A 21,235-nucleotide genomic window follows, 5' to 3' on the forward strand; every position below is an offset into this window, starting at 1 on the left:
CGGCACTGCCGCTCTGCCTGTCTCCCTTGAAGGGTCACACCGGCGTGGGCGATGCTCGGCTTCACCGAAGACTTGGTGGTGAGTCACCTGCCCGCGTGGGATACCCGATTCTGGGCAGGCATCGAGGCTGCGGGTGACAAGGCGCAGCCAGCACCAGCTCTTTACACGCGTGCTCCCCGCCATGGGACCAGAGTAGAGGGCAAACACCGGGGTGACCCTGGACCTGCTCTCGCCTCTCTGACTTGTCCTGTAAAGTAAAATAAGGGAGAAGGCAGCGGGCAGGAGCGAGGAGCTCGGGAGGTGGGATGCTCCTGTCTCTGAGCCTCCTTTCATCCCCTTAGAAGCCATTTTATTTTTTTATTGAGCTTATTTATGTGGCAGAGAGCCAGGCCTGGGATTAGCAAATAGCCCATCCTGTAACACGGGGAATACGCGATACTGAGACACCAGTAACCAGAGAGAAATATTAGAGATAAAATTAAACCATAATGAGATTAGGTAACGGCTCTCTATGAGAGACCTCCTTACACAGAGGTAATTACCTGGGCAGAGCAGAAAGTGGGTGATGAGCACTGGTGGCCGCAAGCTGGGGTCGGTGGCGGGGGACAGGGCCACCCCAGCCCTGCCTGGGAGCTGGGGGGTTGGTGCCATCAACAGCAGCTTTGGAAAAGAAAAAAGCATCGGGGTTGAGTGTTGAGGAGCAAGACGAGGTGCCCGCCAGCATCTACTCCCACAGCGAGGACGGGGGTGGACCATCCTCTGCTGAGCCCTTGCAAACTTGTTGCCCCCAGCCTGGGCACTGTGTCTTTGTATATTTGCAGTTTGGGGATTTTTTTGCTAGCTAATTCAGAATATAATCATCATCATCATCATCGTCATCATCTGGAGCAGCACCCAGTTAGATGGATGCAAGGTGGGCACGCAAACTGGGGTGACAGCTGGGATGGGGCATCGGGTGCCGTTCAGAGAAAGCAAACCTTGTACCTGGATGTGGGGCCGGTGCTGCAGCACCTGTGGGTGTCGTGCACATGGGATTTTTCTTCAATTTAGAGGGGAAAAAAATGGCAGGAGGCGGGGGGGAAGCAAAAAACCATGTGCCTGTGTAATATAAAATTCAAGTTAGGCTCTCGGTGACTGCACAGAAAACAACAGGCTTTTTATGTTGGCTCTTGGGGTAGGAGGAGAGCAGGCTAGAATAAAGATTTACAGTGTTTGGGAGATTAAAGGCCCTTGGTACATTGTTCAAATACCACGAGATTAGTTTCCAAGGAGACGGATACCAGTTGCCATAGGCACCGGGGGGCCAGGAATTAGGATTGCGATTTTTTATCCTGATCACGCAACCAGTAGCTGAACGCTGCTAAAACTTGGGCTTTAAATAACCCCAGCGTTAACTTACACACCGCTGAACCAGAGGCTGGAAACTGTATCTCCCTTCCTTTCCCCTGCCCCAGCACCCGTTCTGGTGTGCAGAGTTGGACCTCAGTATCAATAGAGGGGTGCGAGGGGATACAGGGCTGGGGACCGGGGTTGGTGCACCCCCAGGATCTGCCTTGCAGGTCATCCTGCGGCTTCTGGGCTTGTTTCATCTCATTTTTTCTCTAGGCAAGGGATTGCCGGCATCTTTTCGCGATAGTCAGGACTCACAGTTCCCCATCGGCTGCGGTGCAGGGGCAGGGGATGTACCGAGGGGCAGAATTAGTCGCCTGCTAATTTTGGCTTCCCCTGCTCACCCGCTTCTGGGAAGTGCAACCTGAGCCCTGGCGCGTGGGATGCCGGATCCGTACCCTTGCTGCCCGCCTCTCCTTCTAGGAACTGCGAAGTGCCGGGTTTTGTCCAGGCTGCCCCAGTGCCAGCACGGGAAGGGGTGCTGAGCTGCCTGCCATGGTGCTGTGGGATGGGTTTTGGGGCTGGATGTCCCCGCGGGGAGGGAGGCTCAACCCTGGGAGCCACACAAGCACCCAGCTCCCCATGGCTGGGCATCTTTGCTCACCCATCAGGCACCATGAAGCTCATCTCCAGCTTCGTCACCCCCAGCCACCCATGTGGGGCCACCAGGGCAGGATCCAGCTCAGCTGTGGCCACTTTCCATGCACGATGCTCACAGCATCCCTCCCCTGCAACAGTGGGAACGCTCCGATTAACACTTCCTTTTTTTTTCCCTCCCTTTTTTCCCTCTTTTCTTTAATAAATGAAGAGGCAGTAGCTTGAAGCGAGAGCTTCTGTGCCTGCCTGCCGTGAGATTGCAGCGTGTAAACTTGTCTAGAGCTGAAAGCTGTGCTGCTCGAGCTTCACAGGCAGAGCGATCCCCCCCAGCAGCCACCGTGACATGAAAGTGTTTATCCTGGGGGAGATGAGACACAGCTTCTGAAGGGCACTTGATCCTGATCCGTCTCTCTTTGCGCTATACAGAAGCCTACTATAATTTTACTATATTATATCTGTGTGGGCGCCTAGGCCAGGCTTAAGAAAAACAAGGCAGCAGCAGAATGCAGTGCCCTGGTTGGGGGGGAAAGCTAAATTCCTGCAGCGGACACATCCCCCCACGGGAGCCCCCAGTTGGCTCTTTGCTTCTTTTATAAGTGGGACTAAACCGCAGCAGGCGATGGATTATCTGGGAAAGCAGAGCTGTGGTGGCGATGCCGGTGGATGTTGTGGTGCCGGCGCTTATGTGAGGAGCTTTTCTAGCAGGTGCCCTGGGTTTTGTCGGTAAAATAAAACAGGGCATGAGGTGTCTGGTGGTGGGAGCTCGTTCTGCCCGGTACTACCCAGCTGGAAGGAGCGGGGCGAAAAATATAGGGTTTGGGGCGCCGGCAGAGCTGGCGAAGTAAGGGCTGCTGGCACAGTGGGGATGCGGGCACAAGCGGTCAGGTGCCCCAGACTGTGCCAGAGGCTGTTTGTCCCCCCTCTGCTGCTTTCAGACTTTTGCAAAAAGGTACCAGCTTGAAAAGTAGAAAAAAAAAAAGGGGGAAATTTATGGATGTGGGGAGAGATGTGGCAGCAGTTATGGGGCAGCAGTTGGACCAGGTTATGGGGCTGAGGGTGCACCAGCACCCACCCCTGGGGGATGCAGATATGTCTTCAGCAGATGCTTTTTTGCAGCGGGTGCATTGGCAGGGCAGCACCTGGGGTGCCCCAAAACCCAGAGCCCCTGCCTGCCCTGGGAGGGCTGTGCCACAGGGGCACCCATGCATGGGGCAGAGATTAGAAATTTGGGGGCTCTTTGGGGTGTTTAGACACTTGAGGGTATTGCTGGGCATTTTGTGAGTGCCCTGGACCCCACTTATCTGCTGTACCACTGGCATCAGTGTCGAACGTGCAGCTCACTGACTGCCTGCTAACGAGGCATCATTAGTGAAGCAATAAACTGCCCCTGCATGAGTTGCATGGCTTCGCCCCGTGCCACCTCAGGATGGAGAGGATGCGGCCACGGGGGCCAGAGGCTGGCGCTGAATTAGGCGTAAGGGATTAGGGCTTAGCCAGGCGGCACGGGCGGGTTAAAGCCATCATGCCGTGAGCAAGTTGCCTGCACGGAGCAGAAATCTCCACTGCTGTGGCAAAAACCCCAAGGCCAGTTATTCGGCAAGTGCAGGGCAGTGCCATGGTGCTCCTGTACCGGAGATGGCTTTGGCCGCATCCACCAGCTCCGCTGATACCGGTGTTTGCTTAAGTGATTAGAAAAAAACCGCAAGTTGAAATTCAAGCCTGGTCCCTACCCCTAGCTTTTGCCTTGCTGCGGTTTATGTGGTTTCCAGGGCTTTTTGCTCAAGCGGCTCCAGCTCACCGGGCACCTCGCTGCTAACAACTGCCTGCCAAAAAGGGAACCTCAAAAGTCCCTGCGATGGAGGGGAACAGCGAAATACCTTCCAGGTCAGTGCCCCTTCCTCGTTGGTGAGATAACCCTTAGTGTGGGTCCTGTCCCAAAGCGATGTCCCCAGCAGGGACAAGGGGACAGGCCCCTCGCTTGGAGGGGGGACGCTGTCCCAGCACTAGCAAAGGACATTATTTGTCCCTCTGGCTCCTATTAGGACAGCTCCTGATGGATTTTAAAGTGTGTTTGATGATAGCCAGGGCTAATTGCTTAAACGTCCTCCAGGGCCGGTGTAATTTTTAAAAATCCCCTTTAAATGTGCCCTCCCAGAGTAGAAGGCAATTACAAATAAAATCACGGTCATCTTATCGTTTCGTGTGGGTCATCATTACATCCATGTCCTGGGTGCAGTGTCACATCCTCCCTCCTGCCAGACGGGCTGCGGGTGCCAGTCCTGCTCCCTCGGTCCTGGGCGGGGATGGAGGTGGCCGAATGTGGCACCTGATGTCCTGTGGCTCATCGAGCATTTTGGGTGGCCAAGAAGCCCAAATACCACTTTCAAAAGTCGTTTTTGTGCCTGGTAGCTTAACAGCCCCCCACCCAGCAGTGCCTTCCCCTGCTCTAGTGCACCCCCAGGCTGCCCGTCCTCTCCCTGGGAGGGGAAATGGCCTGTAAGCCCATCTTAAGACCTACCTCTAATATATATGTATATATAAAATAGATATATTAGAATACATATATTTGAATATCTATATTCAATATATATTGATATTTTTTAAATTTTTTGAATATTTTGCTGGAATTGGGCTGGCTCACTTGGGCTTCCCGTGGTCTCACCAGCACCACTGAAGCAAGAGGCAGAATCTTCCTAGAAAAATGAGTAAGCAGATAATTTCCAGCCACTCTTGTGTGGAGATGCAGGCAGGACTGGTGTGATGGTCTTTTTTTTCTTCTTTTTTTTCTTCTCCCCCCCCCCCCCAAAGTGCTGAACAGTCAAAGCTGTCATTAATTTAAATTCCTGTTTGGCTCCTTGAAGTGGGAGCCAGCCCATGCGGTCAAAGGCTTTATAAACATCCCGGGCGGGGGGATTTCCGTGGTGATGCTGCAGACTAGTAGCATCTGTTTGGGGCTCACCATGCTGCTCCCCTGCTTTTCGCTTCTCCCTTGCTGCCATCAGACCCCGACACGCTCCATGCTGGTGGTTTCCTTGGTCCTGCGGCTGAGCCGGTGTCCTCTGGCTTGTCGCCCTTGGATGCAGTTGGTGGTTTAAGGGCTGAGCTGGAAGACATGGCCATTGCACCCACCCAGCGCTCATGGGTTTGGGTCGAGGCACTGGCCATCGGATGCTTTGCCCTGCAATGGTTTTGAGTGATCTGGTGTCCTCATTAAAGGAGATGCTTCATGCGGTGAAAATTGCCAGGGTTACATTTTTAAGATACAGTAGAGCTGCAGGAAAAAAAGAAATAAATCACTCAATTCAGTTTAAAACCAGTATTGGTAGAAAGCAATATAAGAAGAAGCAGATACAGGATGTCCTCGGTCCCTCCTGGGCATTTGGTTGTTCCCATCTCATGGTGTCTCCCACTCTGCACTGGGTTTGGCCTTGGGTAATTCCCAAAAAAGGGGTTTTTGCCTTTTTTTTTCTGATGGCAAGGGTGGCCCGAAGGAGCGGCAGGCATGAGGAGAGCCGGCAACAAGTTCAGCCCAGTTTTGTGAGTCCCAGGCGAGTGCATGGCTCCCTTTGGGAAACTGGATTTGGGGGTTTATGCTAAATAAGGCTTTTGTACCCGGCAAGGTGAAAGCAGCGGGGAGGACAGCTGTGGAGCTCCTTCTTCAAGCTCCGCCATGGCAGTGTGGAAATACCAGCTCAACTTAATAAATAAGATACTGTTGCTTCTGGTTGTGGCACGGGGCTGGCAATTGCTGTAAGACTGGAAAAGATGAGCAAGAAGGGGGACAAAAGTCAACATCAGGAGCTTACAGCACCCGTCTTTGCCATGAACTGAGCCCCAGCCCAGCAGGCAATGCTGGGGCTGCACCATGTGAACTGCTGGCTCGCATAAAGTCCCCTCGGTTTCTCCTAATTGAACCTGTTTATAATTTAAGGGATGTAATAACAGTTTTCTGCTTGGAAATTTCCTTTGGGGGTTGTTGTTGGCTTGGGGGTTTTTGGTTTTTTTTTTCTGTTTTGATTGGTCCAAACACTTTGGAAATAGTGACACAGTGTGCAAGACTGGAGGATGTTTATTTTGGGGAGAGATGCTGCCCCGCAGCAGCGGTCAGCGGGGGGGGGGATGGAGAGGGGATGCGCCTGCTGCGGGCGCAGGGTTGGGGGGGACCACTGCCATTTCTGCAGGGGTTCAGGAGCCTCCCCACGCGCCTGGTTTTTCCTTTGCTGCAGCTCAGGTGATTCACGAGTGAAACTCCCCTGGGGCCAAATTTATAATCTTTCCCAGGATTATAAAGGGAGGTGAGGAAGGAGGTGTCGTAAGAGCTGAGCAGGTGATGGCCCACGCGGGCTGCCTGCCTGCATCCGATGCCAGCTGTAGCACGGCACCCTCATCCCTGTGCTGCTTGTCCCGTCCCCGCAAGACTCATGCAGGGGAGAAATAATTAAATAATAATAAAATTAAATAATAATTTTTTTTAATAATTAAAAAAAACCCCTAATCTGCAAATGTTTGCTTTGGCCCCGTGACAGCGGCGTGACAGTCCCTGAGTCACCCTGCACCCCTGGGGACGGGACTTGGCATGCAGAGATGGAATGGGGCTGGGGCTGGAGCTGAGCCCCTGCTGTGGGCCAGGAGGGGGAAACCAACCCCTTGCTGGGGGCCCTGGGGTGGGATTTCAGCAGGACAGGTGTGTGTAGCCCTGGGAAAGGGGGTAGGATGCTCTGCACCCATCCTACCCACCTCGCTCCCTGCCACCAGCCCAAACTGCCATAAGAATGGTTTACCCCAGTTTTCCTAAAGATTACTTTCCCTTTGATTAGACAAACAACTTCAAGCCCTATGTCTTAATTTGATTTGAATAAGCCTAGTGCTTGCCGTGAAGTTCTTTTCCTCCCTTTTATTCCCCCCTTTTTTAAATCCGCTGTCACTTCTCTTCGTGACCACAAATGATTAAAAGCTCTACAGGAATATTGTTCCCCCCATCCCTTAAAGTCCTGTTGTATTACTTGGATCATATTTTTATTACGATTTTTTTTCTTGTTGAGTGATTTTCCCTTTTCTTTATTAAATGATCAGCCAGGTGAAAGGGATTATTTTTGTCCCGGTCTCCTGCAGAGCAGGTAGTGGGTATGGAGGGGGTGCAGGGACCCTGCCCCACTTCCCACTGACGTTATCCCAGGCTTTCTCTTCGGTTCTCCCTCTGGGACGGGATCCAGCTTGTGATTTTGCTTTTTGCAGCTGAGGGAGGAGCATCTCTTCCCCGTAAGTGCCGCTTCCCGTGGGAGGCCGTGGCCAAGCAGGTTGGTGCAGCTTGAGCTCTCCGAGGGGCCGCGACCAGCCCCACCAAGGCAGGGACCGGCTCTCCAAAACACTGCCAGAAGGCAACAAGAACATCCATGTCGTAGCCATCATATTTAATAATAGTTAGGACACTCAGAAATATGTACGGGCAACAAAATAAGGCTGTTTTCCAAGTGAGTGCTTGTTGGGGGGGTTAAGAAGGGAGTGATGCTCCCTGGACCAAGTCCTTTCCCAACGGCAGCCCCCAGGCGATGCCTGGGCCCCAGCCCAGCATTTCAGCTGCCCAGTGTCCTGCGGGCTGGGAGAGTGGCTCAGGGCTGGCATCAGCACCGGGCCAGCATCGGCACCGCCGTCACCTCACTGCTCCCTGCCAGCTGCAACAAGGCATGTCTTAATAACACAGCATCAATTAAAAGAAGGAATCTTGAGTTCCCTGCATCCGCAGGGCTCTGCACAGGGAGCTGCTCGGGAGCTGGCATGTGAAATGGTCCCTCGTCCGTCTGTTCGTCCATCCATCCATCCATCCATGCACAAACTGCAGGGCTGGAGCAAGGCGGACCATTTCCTGGCATTGCTGCAATCCTTCATGATGGTGAAGCTGGAGGTGCCTGGCAGAGCCCTGTCCCCAGGGTGGGATGTCCAGGGGGCTGTGCCAGAGGGTGGTAGCACCCAGGCTGCAGGACCATGTCTTCGGTTTCCTGCTTTATTTTCCAAGCTGATGCCTAGTTTTGGGTTCCACCCCCCCCCTAAGATCGTCCTGGGGGAGAAGAGTAGTCTGTCAGCTTCGTTAAGAAGTGTCAGCTGGGCGTAAGAGGATTTTGCTGGGTGGCTCTCAGCATGGTGCAGCAGAAGTGCTGGCACGGCTGCAGCTATGGCTCTGCCCTCCAAAAGCACCGATGAGGCCTCGGCACTGCTTGCCTGCTCTCACCGGCCGACAACGCAGGGGAAGCCAGCCTGGAGGACTCATCAAGAGCAATTTCTGAAATTCAGTCATTATTGTTTAACGGAGAATTGTCTCTACCCTCGTTAGCTTGTTGCATGCCCACGTAACAGTGAGGTTTTGCAGGGCTGAGGGCATGTTCGTCAGCCCCCTGCCCTCTGCGTGCTGAGGCACCTGCAGAGATGCTGGCATGGGGGAACTTTTTATTTTGGGCCAAAAATCCACCATTTCCCTGGTTGCATGGGGCGGCACGGCCCTGCTTTGCATGCGAATTCCTTCTGCTTGGACATGGGTGTGAACCAGGGCAGGAAGGTGAATTTGGGTTTTTGCTGTTGACTTTTAACCCTTGTTTTCAGCAGGGCCAAGTGGCCGTGGTTATCAGCTGAGCCGCAAATCAAGTTACACACAGGCAGCTTCATTCATATTCCCCGGCTCCTGCCCGTCTCGCCTTGTTAGAAATTCTCTGGCCTCTTTTATCCGCTTGCGGCTTCAAGCGCATGATTTACGATCCAGTTCGAGTGGCTCCTGAGCGTTGCCGGCTAATTTGCCACCCTTTATCCGCAGGATTAAAGCCGGGCGGTGCGATGCTGCCCTGCGGATGGAGGGGTGATAGCTGGGAGGGACTGTGTTGGGTGCTGGGGGGTGATGCTGTATCAGGTGTGGGTGCCCCAGTGTGGGAGTGGGGTGATTTATGTAGGGCGAGCCCCTGCCTCAGTTTCCCCTGCAGCATCGCCACGCCATGGGTCATGGTGAGACATGTGCATCAGGGCACAGAGACCTGGCGCAGTTGCTGCACGTGTGGCTGGGCCCCGACATTTTTCCCCCTTTTTTCCCCCATTTTGCAGTGAGGGACGGAGCTCCCAGGGCTAAGCCCCTTCTCGGATGCGGGGTCCCTGCATGCCGCCCGGTCCCGCTCCCACCGGCATGGTCCCCCAGGAGCTACAGGGTGGGATGATTCACTGACAGAGCCCCTCGCCATGAGCTGCCTCTCTCCCTTGGGATGAAGGCAGAGCACCCTGTGGCTTTGACCCGTTTCAGGGACACCTTTGGGTTCCAGGCTCTCCTCTTGCCCAGGGTATAGGAAGTGAGGCGCAGGGACAGCTGGCACGTTGTCCTCGCAGGGACACGTGTCGCCCCTTGCTCACTGCTGCCTGCAGAGCTCAGTCACGGGAGCGTTCCACATCGGCTTCAGCACCGCATCCTTTGGCTTGGCACGGCCGCAGCCTGCTCATCTGGGGTGTCCCGCCACACGGTCGGTCCAGTGCGCCCTGCACAGTGGTGGCATCTCCCTGGGGGTGAGTCCCAAGGGCAGAGGTGACCTGGCCACTGCTGGGACACGCAGCATCGGCCCTGGGGTTTGGTTATGGCTCAGCAGCATCCGCAATTATCTGCCTTTAGCAGAGGAGACGTGGGGAACATGGGGCTCAGGCTGGCCCTGTCTTCTCTGTGCCTCAGTTTCCCCTGTGTATCCATGCCGGTGTTGCACCATAGCCCATGGTATATGCTGGTGTTGGGCTGCACTGGCGATGCTCAGCGCCAGCTCTGTCAGTAACAACAATGGCTATACCATTTTTTTTTTCTATTTCTAGGTGAATATGGCCCTGGCAGGGAAGCCTTTAGATGTGACTCTCAACACCTCCAGAGCTGACCAGTGGAATATGGTTTTTCCCCAGAAAGACGAAATCGTCACCAGCTTAGTGTCTGCCTTAGACTCCATGGTAAGAGGCTGGTGGCATCCCTGTCCCCCCTCCCTCCTTTCACCTCCCTTTAATGGGGCTGGCTGGGAGCAGGGCTGAAGCAGGAGGGCTGTCGAGCTCGTCCTGCTCCCCTTTGCTGCCGGAAAGCCCAGGGAGCTGCCGGAGCTGGGAAATAAAAATCCTCTACCACCCTGACAGCCATAAGGATCATAAAGTCAGCCCAAGTTAATCTCAGATGTGTATTGTTTTCCCATTAATATTTATGTTGGTATCAACTGAATGTAGGGTGGTTGGTTTTTTTTTTTTTCTTGATGTTTTACCAATGTTACCGTGAGCTTTTACACAACAGGAGAACAATGGCTTTTATCTCCGAGAACAAAGAAAATAACTTTCATATCTTTTGACGTAGAATTCCCGATGGAAACCTTGCCTAAGTCAGCCGTGCTTACATAAACAAGATAACTGTCTGGATTAAGTCTCGTGGACCAGAGCTAATCTTATTTTTAACTGTGAATGTGATCAAGAAGGGAAAGCGGATGTGTAGTAACAAATATCTAATGCAATGCAATGTGCTAAATAGCCCTCCCTTTTTAAAGCCAAGTCGTATTTAATGTATTTATCTTGGATGCGTCTTCTCTACGCAGGTAGGGGGGTTTTTTCACTAATACTAATTTCCTTCTTTTTAACCATCACCTCTCCACTAAGGAGCAGGTTCTCCGGAGCTGACGCACCCCACGTGGCTTTGATGATTTATATATGTGCCATCCCGTACAGCAAATCGTGTTATCATAGTTTGGCTTCTTAATGAATATACATTATTCTGCAGTCCTCGTTACGTGCTGACACCGGGGCCAGGAGGCCAGGCTGCTCCTGAAATTCAGCCTTTATCCCAGCGCTTCACCAGGGCCGGGCTCCGCACTCACTGAAGCCTGGCTGCCTGCGTGCGTGCTAAATAAACCACAGGGCCGCGTGCACGTCGTCAAGCAGGCTTAGGGTTTGGATTTGGTCTGCCTCTAAATCTCACATCCCCAAGATTTTGTATTTATTTTTTGAGTGTTGGGCTTTTTGAGCAAAATACTTCCATTGGCTGCTGGGTTTTTGAAAGGAGGTTTCTTAAAAATATCTATTTTTGGGGATGTGATTCAATACCTTCTTCTCAAAGAAGGTGAGCAGGAGGTAAAATGACCCAGTATAAAGACTGGTTTAAGCCCACGCAAATCAAACTTGCTGTAAATGCATGTGGTGAGCTGAAGATAGTTTGGGGGGGTTGGTCCATGGGCAGCTGTTGTCCTGCTCCCTCCCCGGCTGGCAGCATCCTCCGGCCCCTCCGCAGTGCCGGGGGCAGGTGACGTGTCTAACTGGGTCTGCTGATGGGAAAATCCCACTGTTTTACCCATTTAAATCATCACCTGGGGATAGTGTCTTCATAGTGTCGGTGCTGTAGCTATGGGAATATGATTCAGGCTGCCAGCACTGTGTAACTATTATAATATAAAAAATAATAATAAAACCACATACACATGTGTATTATGTAGAGCAGGAAGCGCACGTTACATAAAATGGATTAATGGAGGAAGTCTTTTCCATCTCTTTAATGTTTTGCATAACTGTACAAGAAGAATCATTCGACTAATCCAGACTTTGACCATATTAGTGTTCTGCAGCTGAAATAAGATTCCCGTGCTCCTTATTTCATTAGAGCTGGTGGAAAAATACGAATTGTTGTTGTTGTTTTGGTTTTTTTTTTACAGGAATATTTTCTTTTAAAGAAATACTATAAAATGTTTACTTTTAGGATAGGAAAAAGTGAAGCGAAATGATGGGTAAATAGTTCTTGTTTTCCAGCAAAGCATAGCTCAGCTGGATACCTTTCTGGAGCTGTAAAGTCACCAAAGTGTTCAGGGGATGTCATAAAACCCATGAAATTCTGACCCAAACCAGAACATTGCTTTTGATGGGAGAATCTTTTGATGGGAAGAAAAAAATTCCACTGGAAAATGGCAGGGGTGCCAAGTGGGGATGCTCCTGCAGCTGCTCTGACCTGGTGCCTCCCTACAGTGCTCGGCGCTCTCCAAGCTGAACGCAGAGGTGGCCTGCATCGCCGTCCACGAGGAGAGTGCCTTCGTGGTGGGCACCGAGAAGGGACGGGTCTTCCTCAGCACCCGCAAGGAGCTGCAAGCTGACTTCCAGAAGTTTTGCAGTGAGTATCCCTGCTGGCGCGGTCTTCCCCTGCGCCGAGCTTGGTTGTGCCAGCTGGGACCCTCACTGTGCACGGAGGGGCTGTGATTTGGAGGGCACCGCAGCGTGGTCCGTCCGTGGGACTGAGCGGTGTTTAAAGCAATGGAGAAAGCGGGTAGGAACTGCGGCTGGGTGCAGCCAGAGCCTCTCCTCTTCCACGGAGGGCACTGCATGTCCCAGCTCTCCTCTCCAAAAGCATCCCTGGGGTGGCTTGGGGCTGGATGGCTGCTCTGATCCCCCAGCGCTGTCGGCCTGCATCAATGCTGCGAGTGTGCTGGAGTGGCTTTTGAGGACTTAGCAGAAATAGTTTGTCCTAGTGATCCCCCCAGGAGCAGAGGGGCTTTCTTGGGCCAAGGCTTTTTTTCCTGGTTTTGGAAAAACAGGGATGAATTTGGGAGCTGGGAGTGTTGGTTGTGGAGTTGCTTGTTTTTTTGAGGGGCTGACAGTGGTGAAAGGATGCCTTGAGCAAGAGCTGTGGTCCCCCCCATCTCAGATCAGCGTCACCAGGTATCGCAGGGACGTGTGTGACTAGCGGCAGCCCTGCATGTGGTGAGGCCGGCACCCAGCCTTCCATGCCAGCTCCGTGCCTCTGCTGGCTCCCTGAAAACAGCCTGGGAGCTGAGGGGTAGGTGGGAGCTGTGCTGTGAATGGGGACCTGCATTTCTTGGATGGCATCATCCCTGGAGTGCCAATCGCTGCTTTCCCCACTCCGTGCAGGAGCTGGAATGGGATCTGGCTTTGGTGGTGCGGGGGACCCCAGAACTGGGGGGACCCCAGACCCGATCTGCTTGCACACGCTGCCCATGGCGGGGTGTTGGTGGAGAGAAATGACCCAGCTATGTGTGCACATGCATGGTGTTGATGGAAACCATATTGGTGCTTAATCCGTTGGAGAGATGGCTCAGGAAGGGTTCAGTCTAGTGAAAATATTAGCGCTGTAAAGCTGCCAGGGTCGCTGTCTGCTTGGGTTATTCGCTGCACGTGTGCGGGGTGAGCCAGCACGGCTTTGCAGGAGTGGCTGTCTGCCAAGGCTCCGCTCTGCCCCTCCGTCCTGCCCGCCGTGGGCAGCTGCCTGCCATGTCCACCACACCACTTGCACCCGGGAGAGCTGTCGTTAGTTATCCTCTGCTTTGGTGCATTGCGTTTTGCAGGACAGGTGGCATTTCAGGGACGTTTTGGGTGACTGCCTCCACTTCCCACCACCCACGAGAGGCAGGGAGGTACCCGAGTGGTGAATGGCAGCAGGGTGGCCAACAGGAGGGAGCTCCCTCTTATATATTAAATGCCAACTGTGTCTCCCTAGAGCTCACAGCATTGATGACCATCTGCAAATCTCACTTTTAGAAATATATATACATATATCCTGGCTGGTGACCTACCGCTGTGCTGGGGCAAGGCACCTGACATTAGATCCTGATTCCCCTCTCCTTTGGTTTCATTTACACCTTTGTCAAAATGAAATGGTCACGTCTGGTTGAAAGCACAAAATCTTGATGATGGGGTTCAGGCAAAGCGGCTGATGCTGGAGACAGGGTGAAACGTGATAACTCTGTCTTGAATTATAAATGGCCCAGGCTCAACTCCGCTCCATAAAGCTCTTACAACTGGCACGCAGTGGAAAGCATCCCTGGAAGTGCCTCTGATTTATGGTCTAGCTGCCCCCTTAGAAAGGATCTGAAATAATCTAAAGCAGACATCGCTGGGAGATGTAAGAAGCCTCTTATCTCTCTGGGCGCGCAGACCTTGCTTGAACGCCCTCCTTTATCTGAACCTCTGGCTTAGCCTTTCCCAGTGTACGGGGGGACTTGACAGTGATCAGGATTAATGTCAACGGAGGAGAGTTAGCACCCAGCCGGGAGGGACAGTCAGTCGTAGGAGGGTGTGGATGCAGACGCATATCACCACCTTGGTAAAACACCCCAAAAAAGTTTTCCAGGGCCCGTTTCCCCATGCCATGGGAGGCATGTGGAGCTTGCCAGGGGTTGCGTGGTGTTGGGTGGCTGTCTCCTTTCTTATGTCTAGTTCTGTGGGTACCCTGGGCTGCTCTTGCCCCCACTCCAGTGATGTCCCAGCCATCAGCTCTTTCCACAGGAGGGATCCACGAGGTCCTCCTTGAGCGCCCAGGCAGCATCCAGGGCTGATCACCGGCAAGAGCCTGTCGAGGATGATGAAGGAATTAGTCCTTCGCCAAGGAAAATCCCTTGCGAATCACTTTGGATAGAACGGCAATAATGCACTTGTAGTGTTTAATTTTTTGTGCGTTTAGAGATGCAAGGAAGTCATTGCCGAAGATATGCTTTATTTGAGGTTTAATGGGGGAAATTAGCAGGAAATAGCTGGTATTACTGAGCTACGTGACGCTGAAGGGTAAAAAAGCCTCCAAGAAAGGCGGATTTTCTTTTCCTGAGAGATTGAAGGCTAAGCAGATTGAAACCAGAGAAAAGAAATGCGCTGCCCAATTAATCACAACAGTTTCAGTGCGGCTGAGTGGGTACAACCAGGGAAGGGGGGGCACACACAGGATGACCAACCCCACTCCCAGCTGAGCTGCTGGCAATGCTGCCCATGCCAGCACGTTCCCCTGCATATTGGGGGCATCCGAGTTGGGGGGAGCTGGGGTGGGTGGGAGACCCGGGGCACCCCCCTGCCCAGCCAGAGGAGTTTGCTGATGCTGTTGGGGCGGCAAGGGGCCCGCTGCCCACGGGACCCCATCTTGCCTGGGGTTTGGTGGCCAGGGATGCATTCAGCCCTGGCTGAAGTTGGTGTAACCTGGCCTGGGGGTTCAATCACTCCATAGCCGCTCAAAACCTGCTCAAAATCGCCTGTGAACCCTCTTCTCACCGCAGCGTCTCCCATTTTCTCCTCTCCCCCCTGCAGGAGTCCAGCAGAGGAAGGAGCAGGACGCGGAGGCGCAGAAGAAGGCCAAGGAGTGTGGGCGAAGCGTGCTCAGGGTCTCCCCGGACCAGGGATCAGACGTGTACCTCCTCAGGAAGATGGTAGAGGAAGTGTTTGATGTGCTTTATAGTAAGAACCTTCACGCTTCCATTTGGGGATTTGGATTGCCCCCGGGGCTCACTGAGCTGCCCGGCGCCACCGCCGGATGCGGCTTTCGGCCCTAGCCCAGCTCCCCAGCGAGGGAGCAGGCGCCTGGCAGGGCAGCGTGGCGGGACGCGCTCCTGCGTAGGGTTAGCGTTGCATCGAGATGGGATCTGGCCACTGCTTCACCACTTTCCAGTGCCCCAAACTGGACAAAAAAAAAAATCCCCATGCTGGGGGGAGCATCCTCCCGTCCCCCCAGCCAGGGAAGTCTGCCATGCCCTGAGTGCGATTTTCAAGCACACCTTTATCCTTGACGCCACGTCTATAGCACCTCTTTCACAAGTACTGTGTCGGAGCTCTGCTGAGACTCACCCCTTTCCCCGGCAAGTCTATTTAAAAGGAAAAAAGATGATTTTTCTAGCAGGCGGCCCCGCAGCCCCAGCTCCAAGAGACGAGCTGGTGCCGTTCCAGCACATGCATCATCCCCGGCAATAAAGCTTCTGCAGTTAAAATGTAGATGACCATATGGCTGTTGATATGTAACCCAGTGGGTTGCAGAGCTCTCTCCGGGCCCAAGCTGCAGAAACTCGAGCAGCGGCAGTGCCTGCTTCTCACTCAGGAGGTGCCCGCTGGAGCCCCTGTGGAGTGGCTGGAAGTAGCAGCCGTGATCCCGGCTCGTCCCCCGGCAGCACCTCTAGGGCCGTGCTGGCCTGGGTAGGAACAGCGAGTTTGGATTGGGAAAATGGGGTGGTGAGCCCCAATATTCCCCTGTGCTGCTCGGTGGGTTGCATTAACCCAGTGTGATGCTTTAGGGGAGTTCAGGCTGTGTGGCTGGACCAGCTGCAGAACCAGGTGTTTTGTTTTCCTGGGTGCAGCTCCCCGTCACCATTTGGGATTTGGGGTGTGCTACTGAGCCCTGCTGGAGCTGTGCAGGTCTCCCTGAGCCTGAAGTGCAGGCATTGCCCCTGTTTGTGTGCTGGGTTTGGGAATGGGCACTTCCGCACGATGGGAGGGGGATAATGGGTGCTCCCCGCAACCACCCTGGGCTCGCACTCAGGATTTGCTGCTGCTGGCTGTTGTTCGGTGCTTGCCTCGCCAGCACCTGCCACAGGCTTCACAGGCAGAAAAGGGAGATGGCATCCCTTCCCCCCAGGGTCGGACAGTCTCTGAGGTTTTCTGAAACCACTTAAAGGACTTGAAGGCAATATTCCCATGAATGGGGGTAATCATTCTCTCGCTGGCTTCAAAAGGCTGGGCCCAAGTGGGAAGGAGGGGGCAATGCAGAAGAGCCAAGGGAACGGGGTGTGGAGGGCATTTCGGCGCTGGCTGGGTCCCCACTCCGAGCTGCAGCTCTCATTGTCCTGCTGCTGGGAGAGAGCCAGGCTGTGCAGGCGCCTTGGGAATATGGGAATTATTCATATATGACATACCATAAATATGTAATTGCATAAAAAAGCTCAATCAGGGTGCATCTGCGTGGGGTGTATGAACGAGGCAACCCATCCGTCGGGATGAGTTTACGATGCTCTTTACCTTGTCGAGGTGCGCGGATGTGCGCGGGGACAAGCTGGCTGGGTCCCCAACCCAGGGTGGCTGGCATTGCTGTGGCAGGAGGAGGTTGGGCATCCCTGGGCCAATGGTTTTGGCCCTGGCATTGGGTGTAGTTCTGGCTTTGGGTGTAATTCTGCCTTTGCTGCTGATTCAGTAGGCTCAGCTGTTTCCATCCTTGAGCCGCTCTATGGCAAAACCCGCTGGGCAGATGCTCCCCTCTCGGCATGCCCACAGGGAAGAACCTCTCCTGGCTGAGTGGGGAGAAATACTGCAGGAGATAGTAGGTGCGTGCCCCAGGGTGATTCTGTTTCCAACACCGAGAGGACTGTCAGAAATTAACAGTTATCTTTCTTATGTGTTGGGTTTTTTTTTTCTCCATCCTTTCAGTCGCCTCCCATCAACAGGGATTGGAAACAAAAAATCTTAGAAAAAGCTCAGTCAAAAAGATCGCGTATTCCCTCTAGAGCCTGGTAATCTCCGCACCAACAGGATGACTGATTACCGCCGGCTTCTATTAAACAGGCATTAATGATGATTATTGTCTCTCTTTAGCTAAACCGTGAGCCTCTGCACAGCAGCGCGAGGCTTGGTGAAGGTCACTTTGACAGTAACGCATTCCCCATAAAAATATGTTTGGTGAGTTGTTGAGTGTCGGGTTGATAAGGAGCCACTGTGGGCATCGGGAGCTTCTCCCCATCACAAAGAGAGGTGGTGGAGGGAGGTGGAAAGCCGCTAGAGCTGGTGCGTTGGGGCAGGGAAACCGTCAGCTTGCAGAAAGTGTACTCACGGTGTTGTGGTTCAAAGGTTCATTTTGAAACTTCTGTTATTGGCTTAATTAAAACATTATCCATCCCACCTATGAGGAACCTTGATGGCTCATGCAAGCTGCACGTCGTTAGTTATCACGCATTCCTTCAAAGAACATGTTGAAGAAATCACTTTTAATAAGGACTTGCTGACAGTGTCACAAGATTTCCAGGGTTTCTGTAAGATCTTTTGGTGGTGGTTTTTTTTTTAAAGAAGAGATTAAAAGAAAAGATTTTAAAGAAAATCAACAATATAAAATCCCACAGCTATTTAAAGATCCCATAATCTTCTCTGGCTGCCCCTCAGCCTGGAGACGAAGGCGCAGACACCTTGCCATGCAGCCAGATGTTCTGCATCTGGACGCTGCTTTGCCAGACAGGTCGCATTCCTGCATGGCTGTTTCTTCTGCTTCATGCTTTCAGCACCAGGTTTATTGGTCGCAGTGACTTGCGTTGGTTTCCAAAGTAATTTTTCCACAGAGAGCAGCTGAAGGGTTTTGGCCATTCCTTGAAACCCGTCAGAGAGGTCTGGTTTTCTAACAGTGTCTTGCCTGGAGAGCACCGTAAGCATCCCTGGTTTGGGCATGTGGGCTCTTTAGCTGGTCTAGAAAATCTCTGTATAGCTGTGATGCTTGCTGGTTGTCTTCTGCTGCTGAGGAAGGGAAAGCAGTTTGCTCCTGACTCCTTGGGGAGATATTGGTGTCAGAGGTACAACGGAGCCAGCCCTGCGTGGTGGGGACACAGGGGGACTCTGTGGCCATTGTCAAGGGGAGCGGGTGAGATTTCTCGTCTGCTGGAGGTGATCATGCAGTCAAATGTATTGATGTTCATGCTGACTGCAAATGGTGGGATGGAGGGAGACTGCTGGGGTTTTTTTCTTGTCTTTCAAAGTGCATCGAGGCTGCCTGACAGCACTAGCAATCACAGTACTTTCCATTCTTCCAGGAGGTAAAATAAGAAAACTGACTGAAAATAAGGTTCCCAGAATATCTCAGTAAACATGAGATAAAAATCAGCGTGAGCCCTTCAGCCTCCTTTGTCAGCTCTTGGCTCCCTCCCGGCTTGCCGGCGGCCACATCCCTTGCTGGCACACGTCCGGGCACTCGCGGGTGGTGAGCTTGTGCCAAGTGACCCCAACCGAGGATTTTACTGTGCAACCCAAAAGATGAGACATCTGCTTATTGGCTTTTTGTGAGCTTTTTATTAATTAGCGCTTAGAAAGAGTTTGCTGGTCCTTGTGTGCTAAGTGCAGAGGTAGGAAGCGGTTTTCTTCTCATAACGTTTCCATTGGGATCTCTTGCTCTTGCTTTTGCTCCTCCAGCCTGGCTCAGCCACGGTCGGGGGTGCGGGGTGTCCATCGGTGTGTAACTCTGCCCCCTCCCCAGGTGAAGCCGTGGGGAAGAGCAGCGTGGTCCCTTTGCCCTACGAGAGGTTCCTGAAAGAGCCAGGCTCGCTGGCGGTGGCTGGCTTGCCTGAGGGGATCAGCTTTAAGAAACCCATGGAGTATGACGTGAAATCCCTGATGGCCATCCTAGAGCACAGCCACAGCATCCGCTTCAGGCTAAAAAGGTAATTTGGGGGATTCCCAAGGGGCGGGAGGGCAGTGAGCCCTCGGGATGTCGGCTTTTATAACACCAGCGGATGGCAGAGAATTTGTGCGGAGAAGGCGGGAGGGTCCCTCCCATGTCCCGTCTCCTTCACCAGACCCAGAAACCTGGGTCCAGTTGTGCCAAACCCCAGCCTGGCACAGAAGTTCATCAGTGTTGGGTGGCTCGAGACTGTTCTGGACTCATTCCTATAAGTGCGTGTAAACGTGCACATTGACCGCATTGCTTTCCATGTCTCCGCCAAAATTTCTGCTGCGGTAAGATAAGTGCTTTTCTGTCTCCAGAGGGGTTTCCAGTATAAACGCTGCAAGCTTCTTTCCAGGCTGAAATGGGGTTTTTAATGCCAGACAAGGAGGGAGGCAGGGGACCGTGACGGGGCGAACTCCCCATTTTGGCCATGTTTTCACAAGGAGCTCGGTGGTTTTGGGTGCGTTTCCTCTGCATTCGCCTGGCTGGCGGTACCTCGGATCCATTCAGAGAAATGCTGAGTGCTACCAAATACCTCCTCTGAAGGCTCGGCACTTCTGGAAAATCAGGCTGAGACAGCTAAAAGTAGGACACGCAGAATTCGAGCCGTCTGTGAGCTTGCGGCCGCCTGTCTCGTGAAGCACGTGGGCTTCCTCGGTCTGAAGCTCATCCCTGAGGTCCCCATTGAATGTGTCATGGGTCCTGGGGGCTGGGGCAGGCAATGGAGTCAAGTGGTTATGGTCACACAAATTGTTTTACTCCTGAAACGCACTGGGCCGTGGAGCTAGGCAGCTTTGCCCTAGCTATTATAAATGCTTTGAACCACCATAAGACCAACCTGCTCCACTTAAAGAAGACAAAAATGGTCCGGGTGCCTGAAGAAGCTGGAAGAGGTTGGGTGATGGCTGTAATTTCTGAAACAAAGAGCCCGGCAGCCGGCAGTGCAGCATGTCCCGCCCTCCTGGGCACGGCTCTCCGTCCCTCTCCACATCCTTGCTTGTCCCAGCTTAGCAGTGCCACAGACCCAAAGGAACCTGTTTTTTCCTCCTCTTCTCCCTTCCCTTCCCCTCAGGCCAGCGGACGAGCCCAGCCGAGAGCCGAACCCCAGCGTTGAGTTGACTTGTACCTCCCTCGCCTCCAAGGGCGGCCGAGACTCTAGTGCCAACGGCCCCATGGCCAAACCCGCCGGCCAGGACGCCCCCTCCGCCGTCGCCGTCACCAATTTCTTATACGGCGTCTCGCTGCCGACCCAGATCGCCGTCGACCTAAAGCAAGAGGTGTCCTCCGGCCTGCCCGGGCCGAACGCGGCCGGCGAGGTGCTGCTGCCCAGGCCCGCGGGAGAGCTGAAGGTGCCTTCCTCACAGGAGTACAGCGACTGCTGTGGTAATAGCCTGGAGTTTGCTCTCAGACGAGGGCCTGGTGTGAAGCCCACCCCCCCCGGCGCTGACAGGGGACAGGCCCGGGTGTTTTGGTGGTCCTCGGATGAAAATCGGTGCAAAGCTTGGCCCGTGTGGAGATGAGCGGACACCCCCGCCGTGCCGCGCCACCCCGGCCCTTCCCTGGGTGCCTCCGAGGTGCCGACGGGGCGCACCTCCGTTTCTGCCCTGAAACGCCGGGTGCTGCGCCGCGAGGCTGGAGGGGCAGCCGGGGCGGGGGGACAGTGGGGGCTCAGTCTGGCCGGGACCCCGCCGGGTCGTCACGGGCCAGGGTGCACGGAGGAGAGCCAGCAGGGTCGGGTCGGCGTCACCAGCGGGGGACAGCATCCGGGGGCTTGTTCGGCTGCCCGGAGCGTCGGTCAGGCTCTCATCAGCCCTTTCTCCTTGTCTGCCCTCTTGTCCAGGACAGAAATCATCGGTCTCTGGAGGTCCCCTCATCCAGAACGTGCACTCGTCCAAGCGCATCCTCTTCTCCATTGTCCACGACAAGACAGGTCTGTGTCCTGCTCCGGCATTTAGGGCAGCCAGCAGCCACCTCTTAGGGAAAGGTTTTCCCCTGGCCCCGTCTCTCCCCAGCGGTCTCCCAGCCATCCCCATGCTCTATGGGGACCTGGCAGTGCTGGAGATGCTGCAGTGAGGGATTTTGTCCCTTTACTTGCTGCAACGTCTC

General features: G+C 53.7%; 1 protein-coding gene across 7 annotated transcripts in view; it reads left to right on the forward strand.

The window, feature by feature from the left end:
• The window catches only part of GTF2IRD1 (GTF2I repeat domain containing 1), a 68,771-nt gene that overhangs the window by 13,363 nt on the left and 34,173 nt on the right, over positions 1-21,235 (forward strand). For all 7 annotated transcript variants that reach the window (XM_052804182.1, XM_052804183.1, XM_052804181.1 and 4 more), the window contains exons 2-7: positions 9,814-9,942; positions 11,980-12,121; positions 15,037-15,183; positions 18,941-19,124; positions 20,202-20,512; positions 20,970-21,059. In XM_052804182.1, the coding sequence (XP_052660142.1) occupies positions 9,820-9,942; positions 11,980-12,121; positions 15,037-15,183; positions 18,941-19,124; positions 20,202-20,512; positions 20,970-21,059 (997 nt within the window). In that variant the 5' untranslated portion in view covers positions 9,814-9,819. The remainder of the gene's footprint in view (positions 1-9,813; positions 9,943-11,979; positions 12,122-15,036; positions 15,184-18,940; positions 19,125-20,201; positions 20,513-20,969; positions 21,060-21,235) is intronic.

This window comes from Harpia harpyja, chromosome 12 (assembly GCF_026419915.1).
Source record: "Harpia harpyja isolate bHarHar1 chromosome 12, bHarHar1 primary haplotype, whole genome shotgun sequence".
NCBI lineage: Eukaryota > Metazoa > Chordata > Aves > Accipitriformes > Accipitridae > Harpia > Harpia harpyja.